General features: G+C 40.1%; 1 protein-coding gene across 1 annotated transcript in view; it reads left to right on the top strand.

The window, feature by feature from the left end:
* Nucleotides 1-13,814, top strand: part of FIRRM (FIGNL1 interacting regulator of recombination and mitosis) — a 367,507-nt gene that overhangs the window by 301,008 nt on the left and 52,685 nt on the right. The window contains exon 21 of the mRNA XM_053693168.1: nucleotides 5,026-5,106. Within this exon, the coding sequence (XP_053549143.1) occupies nucleotides 5,026-5,106 (81 nt within the window). The remainder of the gene's footprint in view (nucleotides 1-5,025; nucleotides 5,107-13,814) is intronic.

Genomic DNA, 13,814 nt, shown 5'->3' with positions numbered 1-13,814 from the left:
ACAGTCTTGTATTCCACATATTGCCATGTGTCTAAAGTGATTAGTCAAAATGCACTGTGGAACTGAATACAGAAACCAGTCAACCTAAACCTAACCCTTTCGGTATCAATGCAACCAGTTTTAATAACAAAAATAATTCCATGGTACACACGTTTTCTTAGACGTAGACTACTTGAAAATGTCACTTTGCATATAAGATTTATTCATATTAACATGCAGATCTACACTACAGTGTGCTATTTCCAGTGATTTGTTTGTGTGCTTTGGGAATACTTAATTTTAAAGATGCTGTACACACCACTGCATGTTATTGCAAATTCCCCTATCACAAATGTCTTGTAATTAGATTTCTGAGCAGCTAGTATTCTGAGTAGTCATCCTTCTTTTAATTTGTTTGCTAGTCATTTCTATGTGCTTATAAACCTCATGTAAGTTCTAATATACTTAGGGATGCAAAATATGGCACAGTTCTTCAAACTGTGTTTTGACCGTCTACTGTGCCACAAATTTTAGTTTTGCATGTGAGAAAAGGGTTGCCTGGTACTTTGTTTGTTTTTTGTGCAGCTGGTATGTGCATTCGGATTCTTCGTTAGGATCCGAATGCAAAATTATGCGCTATTTGGCTCTTTTCGGAGCTGGACTGATTCTTGTGCAAGATCACTATGTTAAGATCTGTATTTGTACAGGTCTTAACGTGGTATCTTGCACAAGAATCAATCGGGCTCTGAAAAGAGCTGAATAGCGCGCATACTTCTGCATTTGGATCCTAATGAAGAATCTATATGCACATACCTATTTTGAAGTGACCGGGTGGGGGCAGTGTAATACTTTACAATATTATAAAATTTTCTGACATTTAGAAATGTTACTAAAGCTATTCAATGCACAAGTTAATTGCATAAATTGATCATTGGAGCAACAAACATTGACAATATTTAATTAACTAATGCTATCTTATAATTGGCTTAAATTTTAGCCGGGTGCTCAGTAAAATCAGCCAGGTGGTTCACCCACTAAAAAGGTCCTGGGCAGAACACTGAGGTGAATGAGACATATATCTCATCTGAGATTTCTCTTTTTTGGCATGTAATTTAATAATTCTACTTTTATTTATTTACTAATTAATTATAAATGAATAATTCCTAGGGATGTGCATCTGCTTTTTATGGGGGTTGCATATTTATAAGGCGTGGCTGGAGTTATGCATCCGATGGTACTCATTTTGGTCATATTTATTCAAAAGTATACCTGTGGACATGCACCTAATCTGGGGTAGCTGTGGATATGCTGTGATGTATTTTTTTGTGTTTTATGGTGACTATTATTACTATAAATATATATGTATATGCTTATATACATATCGATTTGTGATAATATGTGTATATACACATATAAACACATAAATATATATTTATATATATATATTTACATTTGCTGCGCAACTTACCCCCTTCACTGCACTAGGTTCTCATGCCGTGTCTGATGGCATGACATTGAGGCTCCCATTCGGACACACTCATTGACTTACCAGATAAATTAAATATTATTCTGGTTATGTTTGTATATGAAATATCTAGCCAAGTCTGAACTTTCATTACCCATTTTAATGTCCTTAAGATGGTCCCTAATATGGACATGGGCTTCCCTAGTAGTGCACCCTACATATTGCTGGACACATTAAGGACACTCAATTAAATATACTACATAAGTGGTACGACAATTAGTAAAGCTGGTAAGTTCCTAGACCCTTTGTGTAACTTTCAACTGAAAATTGGAAGAGATCGTAACATGGCTAAAGTCTGGACAATTCCTTGACATAAATATTGCTTTATAGAACTATCTTAGTTGCTATAACGATTCACCAAATATTCTACTGCTTGGAGGCCGTGATGATGTGGGATTGCAGAATACAAGCCTACCACATCTACGGTAAGCCAAGAGCAGCCTGCAACCCAATTTATTTAATCTAATTTAGATAGAAGATGTTTAGTGTCCTTCATTTAAGAAGGCATCTGAAAATCTATAGACAGTAGGAGGGACTCAACCCAATTAGATAAGTGTTCAAACAGTGATCCAATACCCAACACTTGGTCTACTTTTAACCTCCACCAAGGATTTATGTACCTTGGGGAGATGGTGAAAAAAGTATGTCACTGGTTTGGATACAAAAGTATAAGAATCAAAGAAACCCCCCTGCAAACCATTAGTAGCTCTAACCTAAAATCTTCTGTTGGGTCTTTGAGGAATGGCAAAATAACTTCTTGATCACACAACTGTTTCTTGCCTTCTAAATTGTAATTTTCTCGGTCCAGGACCCCCCTTATCTCCCTGTTTAATGACTGTCATCTCTATTCTTAAGGCTATCAAGTGCCTGTTTATGTTCACCGGTAAGTTTAAGGTGGCTTCTTGTGGTTCTTGGACAGTTGTATTAGATCTTCCTCAATTCTACAATGCAAATCTTCCAAAAAAGGGCCTCTCTCTTTGGTAGGGCGAAATATTGACTTGGGTTTGAAACCACTGTGTGTTTGGTAAATAGTGGGGAAAAGTCACAGGACCAGCACACACTCCTTAGGAATGTCCCTTTAAATCACTTTAAGGTAGATGTAGGTGCACACCTGGGGGACCACCCTTTCCAAAGTCCCAGCATATAGTATGAAGAAAAATACACAGAAATGAAGGGAAATAGAGGGGCGCCTCATGTGTGGTATCGTCAGTAGGAAAAACAAATAGATACAAAGAGTAAAGCCAAATGAGTACTCACATACTCCACGAGCACACTTATGTGCTGGTAGGGGCAGGCTGCAGAATTATGGAGGTGTGACAGCTCACCCGTTCGACACTTCTCTTAGCGTAATATGTTGATGCTATAGTAGAGACACAAAATACAGGCACCACATGTGCAGACTGTTAGTGGTTTAGACAGTAGTAATTCTTTAGAAAGGATGGTACTCACATATTCCAGGAGCACACCAATGTGCTTGTAGAGGTAAGCTGCAGATTTGGAATAGGTGTGACAGCTCACCCAGACAGAAGGTATCCAAGTAGATCTCTTATGTATCAGATAAAGGCAGATGGTGGGTAGCAAAAAATCCACTCATAAGATAAAATGTCCAAGTTTTATTAAAAACAAACTTCTTTTCATATAAAAAACAACAACACAGTAGTTGTTATTAAAAGTGGATAGTGGGGTGTTCAGTAATACCCCAATATTGCAACGCGTTTCTCGGTTCGCAGACCGTTTCATCAGGCATAATCTATTCACATCAATAATGGTGGTCTCAAAGAGATTGAAATGTCGTATAGAAACAAATTCTAATCCCAAAATTTCCAACTCATTAGATGTTAGAATAGTCTTAAACAAATTTATAACACTTAAACTTTGTACTTGTTGCGAGAACCCCTCAGCCTTGTTCGTCTTATGTTGCCTCTTCAAAGATAGTCATTTTATTTAAACACATACAATATGCTTGTTCCTTCTATGTTTTTTGTTTTTTTCTCTCTCCCTTGTTAATTCTTATTTTCATTTATGTTTCACTATTCATTACACATACTTATAAAGGTATGGAGAAATGTACACTCTACTAGGTAGAGATAAAGATACCAACTGTCCGAGAGACTGTTTCATTATATGCACATACTCCTTTTGATATTTTAAGTCTGGACTTTTATATGTAAAGTTTGAGTTTCCTCTACAGTGGCGTACCATTTTTTTCTTTCTTGTAATATGTAATTTGTTGTGTACCAAATTCCTTAATAAAGGTTTGGGGGGAAAGGGATAAATAGTAGGTACAAAATACTCTTATGCTAATAATCTGCTACACATTATTAGTGGATACCATTAAAAAAAATTAGAAAATTGTTAACTGGCAGCTGACTTGGTTTGGCATGTAACAAATATGGGAGTGAAAAGTGGTTGTCTAATTTAGTGGATGCTTGGGGCATGCTTCTGATACGAGGTCTCATGCTTTGTATATGTGGTTTGCTAAAGAGTTTGCCACAAAAAATATGGTGTTTTGGGTATGTAGGTTCTTGGTAAGGACATACATTTCCTGAGAGATTTTATGTTTGAAAACAAACAAGAAAATAGAGAGACACACTCAACTTGGACAGAACAAAAGCTAGAAAAACTTCTGTGCTTGTTCACAAGGCCAGTGCCACTCAGGGTGCAATCTTTTAGCACACTATTCCTTTCACAGAGAAAAAATATCCTGTAGCATATCAATCTGACCCTGCCCAATGACAGTCCAGTGCCCGAATACCAGGCAATTCTTCTCTGAACAAGAGAAAACAACAAACCCCAGACGTACGTTTCGGCCTCCCTTGGGCCTCATCAGTGAGGTGCAGTTGCATCTCTCTAGGGCATGTGTGCAAGGAGTCCACATCTGGTTGGATCTGGTTTCCCCTTTTTACTCTTAAGGCGATCCAAGAGTAATTTGCATACAGACAAGAAAATAGAGACACACTCAACTAAGACAGAACAAAGCTAGAAAAACTTCTGTGCGCTCTCTTTTAGCACACTATGCTTTTTTTTGTTTTGAACATAAACCATTTTAAAAAAGATGCTGGAGACATGCTTTTAGTTTTAATCTGATGTTTGAGGCATGTCGTTTTTGCTAGAGATCTATCTGTTTGAGATGTAACATGTTTTATGCATAAAGCTTATTAAAACGATTGTTGGCAACAATCTGAGATTGTATTTGATTATAACGAATACATTTTGTATTGATTTTGGAGTCAAAAGCTTTAAATGGCCCTACATATTCTCTTGTCTTATATTAAGACATTGACAAACTAGGCAGAGGAAGAGGGTCACGAGGGCATGTGATATTATTGCAATGAGTCAAGGGAACATAATGTGCCGCGTTGTGTTATAAGTATATGTATTAGATTCATTTTATCCATTATTAGTCTGCTTCTGTGATGTATTTTCTAACATAGCAGCTTGCATGGATATGAAGCCAGGATTTTGTTTTAAAAAAATCCTATAATTTGACTTGTCTACTGTTTTCTTTTTTTTTCTTACAGGAAACCAGTCATGAAGATGTAGTGCCTCAAAGTCTTAACACTGAAGAGACAAAAAACCAAGTGATTGCATTTCTTAACAAGGTATCACTGCATTTAATCCATCTCAGAGTTCTTTAATGTAAATGAATTGACAGAGCACCAAACCATATCCAGTTTGACCTTTAAAAGTGATGAAATAATGTTTAAGTAGTTTCCCTGCGCCTGTGACCTACGATTGGTGACCAAGGTTTATAACATGCTTTACTCTTATAGCATCAAATGAATCCAAGCTCATTACGGATATAACACTGCACATATAGTATAATGAAAGAAAGTACAAAATATAGCATAAAATATACGATCAATTTTCTTTCCACTCCTTTCTCCTTATCATTTGTATTTAGTTTTTGCCTAGGCTTTTTGTAGGACTTTTGCTCCATGCTCATCCTTATCTTTCTGTGCTTTTGCTGCTTTTTACTATGGATCACTACTCTCCATTTACCAGCCCTGTTTTGGTATCGACAGGCAATATTGCATTTCTACGTGCATACTCACTAGCTTATAGTGCTGTTATATTTCCTAGTGCTTCTCATTTAACTTTGTTGCTGCTTTTCCCTTTTAGGGCTACCACTCCCAGTACAACCCTTTTTGTGCTTGCCCATTCCTGCCTCATCCATATCCTTAGCAGCATAGGGAGCTGCTGTTCTGACTGCAGGTCTGCTCAGTGATTGCTCACGAGTAAGGGAAAATAAGGAGAGTAATGCTGGCTAAATCCTTGTGTTAAGCGGACTTTCTCTTCGACTGCATGTGAATGTTCTGCTGAGGCGGTGGCAGGTTCCCCTACACTACAAATCACGATGCTGTATCACTGTAATGGTTACCTGCATTACTGACATTTACTTTCTCATTGCTGGGTGGCTCAGGGGCTACATAAATATCCTAACTCATTTGTATGGAATACACGTTATTCCTTATTACAAACCCTTGACCCATCATGGTTCCCCTTTTCCTCTGGATCAGGACAGAGAGAGCTTTTATAGTCTGCCAATACTCTTAAGAAGCTGTGCTTACATAGCATCTTTTGTTGTCAGGAAATTACATTGTATTCTTTTATGCAATTTGATATAGTCTCATCATTCTGGGTACTCTGATCATTCCGTTAATTAATACAGTTTATTTGTGGAAAACAATATTGCCAATCTCCTCTGCTAAGAGGAGTTGGAGGTAAAACAGTTATCTTTTCTTTTATAAAGATATGACGAGTCCACAGATTTCATCCTTACTTGTGGGATATTAACCTCCTGCTAACAGGAAGTGGCAAAGAGCACCACAGCAGAGCTGTATATATAGCCCCTCCCCTTCCCCTCCACCCTCTTTGCCTGTGTTATACTAGGAAGACCTGGTAAAGTGAGGTGTTAGTTTTAGTTTCTTCAATCAAGAAGTTTTTTATTTTAAATGGTACCGGTGCATACTATTTTCCTCAGGGGGATATGGAAGAAGATTTCTGCCCTGAGGTTTGATGATCTTAGCATTTGTAACTAAGATCCACGCTGGTTCCCACGAGACTTCTGAAGGTAACCATGAGACATCTTCAGTGTGGAGACAAGTTTCATGCTACAAGCAGCATTAAGGTATGTGCAGCCTTTTTTTCTGAGGAGACTTGGTGTATCAGAACTGGCTAGCATTATTTCCCTGTATGGGAATGGGGTAAGCAGTAAAACCTATTTTAATAAGAGGGGTTTTACTGAAGTCCCTATATTATATTTATCATTAGTTGATATTTGGGTATTATGTGCATTTTGGAAAAATTGTTCCCTTTTTCTTTTCTTAAAGGCACAGTACACGTTTTTTCTAATGTATGTTTTATGCTATAAATAAGTGTTTAAATGACTTTTGTGGTATTACTAGTCTGTTCAACATGTCTGACATTGAGGTTTTTCATTGTTCTATGTGTTTAGAAGCTATTGTGCAACCCCCTCTAACATTGTGTAACTTTTGTACTGAAAGGGCTTTACAATGTAAAAAACATATTTTAAATAAAGTAAGTGTGCCTAAGGATGATTCTCAGTCTGAAGAGAATCGGGATATGCCATCCCTTCTCCCCAAGTGTCACAACCTTTAACGCCCATACAAGCGACGCCTAGTACTTCTAGTGCGTCTAATTCCTTTACTCTGCAGGAGATGGCTGCAGTTATGTCAACTACCCTTACAGAGGTATTGTCTAAATTACCAGTGTTGCAGGGTAAACGCAGTAGGTCAAGTATTAATGTAAATACTGAATCCTCTGATGCTTTATTAGCTATTTCCGATGTTCCCTCACAGTGCTCTGATTTGGGGATCAGGGAATTACTGTCTAAGGGGGAAATTTCTGATTCAGGGAATGTTTTGCTTTAGACAGATTCGGATGCTATGTCATTTAAATTTAAGCTTGAACACCTCCGCCTGTTGCTTAGGGAGGTTTTAGCGACTCTGGATGATTGTGATCCTATTGTGATTTCTCCAGAGAAATTGTGTAAAATGGATAAATATTTGGAAGTTCCTACTTACACTGATATTTTTTCGGTTCCTATGAGAATTTCGGAAATTTATAAAAAAAAGTAATGGGATAGACCAAGTATACCATTTCTCCCCCTCCTACTTTTTGTTTCCCATACCAGACACCATTCGGGACTTATCAAATGGTCTCTAAGGTAGAGGGAGCTATATCTACCCTAGCTAAGCGTACAACTTTATCCATTAAGGACAGTTGTGCTTTCAAGGACCCTATGGATATAAAATTAGAGGATCTACTAAATAAATTATTTATTAAACAGGTTTTCTTTTTCAACCGATGGCTTGCATTGTTCCAGTAACTACTGCAGCAGCTTTTTTGGTTTGAGGCTCTAGAGTCGTCTCTCAAGGTTGAGACCCCATTAGATGACATTTTGGATAGAATTAAGGCTCTCAAACTAGTTAATTCTTTTATTACTAATGCTGCTTTTTAAATCACTAAATTAGCGGCAAAGAATGCAGGCTTTGTTGTCTTAGCACGTAAAGTGCTGTGGCTCAAATCTTGGTCTGCTGATGTCTAATCAAAGACTTAGCTTTTTGGCTATTCCTTTTAAAGGTAAGACCCTTTTTGGGCCTGAATTGAAATAATTTCTGACATTTCAGGAGGTAAAGGCCATGCCTTATCTCAGGATAAGTCTGTTAAGATGAGGGGTATACAAAACAATTTTTCGCTCCTTTCGGAATTTTAAAGGAGGACTCTCAACTTCCTCTTTTTCCACAAAGCAGGAAGGGAATTTTCAACCAGAACTGGAATAAGGTAAACAATCCAAAAAGCCAGCGGCTGCTACTAAAACAGCATGAAGCGGCGGCCCCTGATCCGGGACCGGATCTAGTAGGGGGTAGACTTTCTTCACCTAGGCTTGGGCGAGAGATGTTCAGGATCCCTGGGCACTAGAAATAGTGACTCACGGGTATCAATTGGTTTTCAAGATTGTCTGTAGACTAGATTAATAGAGAGGTGTTCTTATGCTGTGTAGAAGACCTCTCTACCATGAGAGTAAATTGGAACAGGGACAAGGGTTTTACTCAAATCTTTTTGTGATTCCCAGAAAACAGGGAACTTTCAGACCCATTTTAGATCTCAAGTGTCTAAACAGGTTTCTCAGAGTCTCATTGTTCAAGATGGAGACTATACGAACAATCTTACCAATGATCCAGGAGGGTCAATATATGACTACTGTGGACTTAAAGGAGGCTTTCATATTCCTATCCACAAGGATCATCATCAGTTTCTAAGGTTTGCTTTTCTAGACAAACATTATCAGTTCGTGGCTCTTCCCTTCGGGTTGGCCACAGCACCCAGAATCTTCACAAAGGTTCTAGGGTCTCTTCTGGCGGTTCTCAGACCGCAAGGTTTAGCAGTGGCGCCTTTTCTGGACGATATTCTAATCCAGGCGTCCACGTTTTCACTGACAAGATCTCACACGGACACAGTGTTGTCTTTTCTGAGAACTTACGGTTGGAAGGTGAACATAGAGAAAGTTTAATAGTTCCACAGACAAGGGTTCATTTCTTGGGAACTCTGATAGACTTAGTAGCTATGAAAATATTTCTGACAGAGGTCAGAAAATCAAAGATTCTATATATTTGCCGAGCACTTTAGTCCATTTCTTGGCCATCAGTGACTCAGTGTATGGAGGTAATTGGATTAATGGTAACGGCAATGGACATCGTTCCGTTTGCTCGCTTTCATCTCAGACCACTGCAACTGTGCATGCTCGGACAGTGGAATGGGGATTATGCGGATTTATCTCCTCAGATAAATCTGGATCAAGAGACCAGAAACTATCTTCTTTGGTGGTTGTCGCTGGATCATCTGTCCCAGGGGACTTGTTTCCGCAGACCCTCGTGGGTAATAGTGATAACGGACGCCAGCTTTTTGAGCTGGGGTGCAGTCTGGAATTCCCTGAAGATTCAGGGTGTTTGGACTCAGGTGGAGTCTCTACTTCCAATTAATATTGGAACTGTGAGCAATATTCAATGCGCTTTAGGCGTGGCCTCAGTTGGCTTCGTTCAAATTCATCAGATTCCAGTCAGACAATATCACGACTGTGGCATATATCAGTCATCAGGGGGGAACAGGGAGTTCCTTAGCGATGATAGAAGTATCCAAGATAATCCGTTGGGCAGAGGCCCACTCTTGTCATCTGTCAGTGATCTACATCCCAGGAGTAGAGAACTGGGAAGCGGATTTTCTAAGTCGACAGACTTTTCATCCGGGGGAGTGGGAACTTCACCTTGGGGTATTTGCCTAATTTATTTTCAGATTGGGCAGATCAGAATTGGATTTGATGGCATCTCAATAGAATGCCAAGTTTCCAAGATACGGATCCCGGTCAGCAGTGCCTTGGTTGTTCAGCCTAGTTTTTGTGTTTCCACCGTTTCCTCTCTTCCCATGCGTGATTGCTCGAATCAAACAGGAGAGATCTTCAGTGATCCTAATAGCGCCTGCATGGCCACGCAGGACTTGGTATGCGGATCTAGTAGGACATGCCCTCTCTGCTACCGTAGAAACTTCCATTGAGGCAGGACCTTCTCATTCAAGGTCCTTTCCAGACATCTAAATCTAATTTCTCTGCAGCTGACTGCATGGAGATTGAACGTTTGAATTTATCAAAGCGAGGATTCTCTGATTCGGTCATCAATACTTTGATACAGGCTAGAAAGCCTGTCTCTAGCAAAATCTTTCATAAGATATGGCGTAAATATCTTTATTGGTGTGAATCCAAGGGTTACTCATGGAGTAAAGTTAGGATTCCTAGGATTCTGTTTTTTCTCCAAGAAGGATTGGAGAAAAGAGTTATTTGCAAGTTCCTTTAAGGGACAAATTTCAGCTTTGTCTATTCTGTTTCACAAACGTTTGGCAAATTTGCCAGATGTTTAGTCTTTTTGTCAGGCTCTATCTAGAATTTAAGCCTGTATTTAGACTCATTACTCCTCCCTGGAGTTTGAATTTAGTTCTTTGAGTTCTTCAAGGGGTTCCGTTTGAACCCATGCATTCCATAGATATCAAATTGTTATCTTGGAAAGTTCTGTTTTTGGTTGCTATTTCTTCTGCTCGAAGAGTTTCTGAGCTTTCAGCGCTACAGTATGTTTCTCCTTATCTCATTTTTCATTCTGATAAGGTGGCGTTACGTACCAAACCTGGATTCCTTCCTAAGGTTGTTTCAAATAAGAATATTAATCAGGAAATTGTTGTTCCTTTCTTATGTCCTTATCCTTCTTTTAAGAAGGAGCGTATGTTGCATAATTTGGATGTGGTCCGTGCCTTAAACTTTTACTTACAGGCAACTAAGGATTTCCGTCAATCATCTTCATTATTCATTATTTATTCTGGAAAGCGTAGGGGTCAGAAAGCTATGGCTACCTCTCTTTCTTTTTGGCTGAGAAGTATCATTCGCCTGGCATATGAGTCTGCTGGACAGCAGCCTCCTGAAAGAATTACGGCTCATTCTACTAGGGCTGTGGCTTCCACATGGGCTTTTAAAAATGATGCATCTGTTGAACAGATTTGTAAGGCTGCGACTTGGTCGTCCCTTCACACTTTTTACAAATTTGATACTTTTGCTTCTTCTGAGGCTATCTTTGGCAGAAAGGTTCTTCAAGCAGTGGTGCCTTCTGTTTAGGTTCCTGTCTTGTCCCTCCCTTTCATCCGTGTCATATTGCTTTGATATTGGTTTCCCACAAGTAAGGATGAAATCCGTGGACTCGTCATATCTTTGTAAAAGAAAACTAAATTTATGCTTACCTGATAAATTAGTTTCTTTTACGATATGACAAGTCCACGGCCCACCCTGTTATTTTAAGACAGATTTATTTTATTTTTTGTAAACTTCAGTCACCTCTGCACCTTTTAGCCTTTCCTTTTTCTCTTCCTATACCTTCGGCCGAATGACTGAGAGTGGAGGGGATGGGGAGGGGCTATATATACAGCTCTGCTGTGGTGCTCTTTGCCACTTTCTGTTAGCAGGAGGTTAATATCCCACAAGTAAGGATGAAATCCGTGGACTCGTCATATCGTAAAAGAAAGTAATTTATCAGGTAAGCATAAATTTAGTTTTTTCCATCCTAAATATACCCAGTGTCCTTAAAGGGACATAAAACAGCCCATACAATTTTAGACAACTTCCCAATTTATTTCTATTATCTATTTTGTATCATTCTATTGGTATTATTTATTGTAAAGCATACCTAGGTAGGCTCAGTAGCAGCAATGCACTAGATGCCTCTTGTCATTGACTGACCCGATGTGTCCAGCTAGTACTTCATTTCTTTTTTAAGACACGATGAGTCCACGGATCATCTTAATTACTAATGGGATATTCACCTCCTGGTCAGCAGGAGGAGGCAAAGAGCACCACAGCAGAGCTGTTAAATAGCTCCTTCCTTCCCTCCCACTCAAGTCATTCTCTTTGCCTACTTTAGTGATAGGAAGAGGTAAAGTGAGGTGTTAGATGTCAGGGTGCCAGGAATCAGACTGAGACGAGAAGTGCAAAAATAATCACACCTTTATTAATAGAAAAAAATAATAAAAAGTCCACAAGTCAAATTACAAGACAGGAGTCATAACCAGAGCTGGTAGTCAGACGAGCCGAGTCAGGAGCCAAAGCAAATAGTCAGACAAGCCGGAATCAGGAACAAGGAAAACAGCAGAGTCAGGAACAAGCCAGGGATCAGCAACCAGGAAGGACGTCAGACAGCTAGGTAATACACAAGAACTCTCACAAACAGGTCTGAGACAACGCAAAGGCAAAGCATATTGAACAGAGGCCCTTAAAATAATAAGTGATGACATCACAATTCTGAGACTGCATCCTGTCTCACACAGATGATGCACACCAGTCTGGCCATAAAAGGAAGTGCAGGAAATGAGCAGCATCCCCCAAAATGCACCATAGTCAGCAAGAGAGGTGAGTAAAATGGCTGCCAGTAGCACATGGCAAACAAAACAGGGAAAAAACCCTGACAGTACCCTCCCCCGCGGGAGGACAAAAGGCTTATTGGGGAAACGGCATGGAAGGCACGGAGGAGGGCAGGAGCATGAACATCAGAGGAGGGAACCCAAGAACGCTCCTCTGCACCGTAGCCCCTCCAGTGAACCAAATACTGTACACGGCCCCTGGACATACGAGAGTCAATAATGCTGCTGACCTCATACTCCTCATGGTTGTCAACAAAGATAGGATGGGGACGAGGCAACACAGTGGTAAACCGATTACAAACCAATGGTTTCAAGAGAGAGACATGAAAAACATTGGAGATGCGCATTGCAGGAGGAAGGTCAAGAGTGTAGGCCACAGGATTGACCGTCGGAGTATTCGAAAAAAACCAACATAACGGGGAGCCAGTTTATTGGAAGGCAGACGAAGGTTCAAGTTGCGGGAGGACAGCCAAACTCTCTCACCAACCTGGTAGGAAGGCGCGGGCAGACGCCTACGATCAGCCTGGAACTTTTGGCGCTGCATAGAACGATGAAGGCAATCCTGAATCTGCACCCACGTGGAACGGAGTTGCCGGAGATGCTCCTCCAAAGCCGGAATACCCTGAGACATGAATGAATCGGGCAACAAGGATGGTTGAAACCCATAATTCGCCATGAACGGGGATAACTTTGAGGAAGCATTAATAGCACTATTGCGAGCAAACTCTGCCCAAGGTAACCGTTCAGACCAATTATTGTGGTGATCTGAGACATAGCAACGGATGAACTGTTCCAGAGCTTGATTAGATCGTTCCGCAGCCCCATTGTATTGACGGTGATGCCCATTTGAGCACAAAAAGAACGCCAAAATCTGCAGACAAACTGGCTACCCCGGTCCGACACTATCTCCTTGGGTAACCCATGTAAACGGAAGACCTCCCGGGCAAAAATTGAAGCAAGCTCCTGAGCGGTAGGCAACTTCATCAAGGGAATGCAATGTGACATTTTAGAAAAACGGTCAACCACCATAAGGATAACAGTATTGCCATTGGAAACAGGGAGCTCGACAATGAAGTCCATGGAAAGATATGTCCAAGGACGCTCACCATTAGCAATAGGTTGACGAAGGCCCACAGGAAGACGTCGAGGAGTCTTATTCTGTGCACAAACTGAGCAGGAGGCAACATACGCAGTAACATCAGAACGAAGACCTGGCCACCAGAATTGTCGAGTGACAGACCAAATCATTTGGTTCTTGCCTGGGTGACCTGCGGCTTTAGGATAGTGGTAAGTGTGCAAAAGTTTAATTTGAAGATTCTCAGGAACAAAACACTTAACA

This window comes from Bombina bombina, chromosome 10 (assembly GCF_027579735.1).
Source record: "Bombina bombina isolate aBomBom1 chromosome 10, aBomBom1.pri, whole genome shotgun sequence".
NCBI classification, from domain to species: Eukaryota; Metazoa; Chordata; class Amphibia; order Anura; family Bombinatoridae; genus Bombina; species Bombina bombina.
Note: the sequence above shows the minus strand (reverse complement) of the source record. Positions and strands in the feature narration are given on the sequence as shown.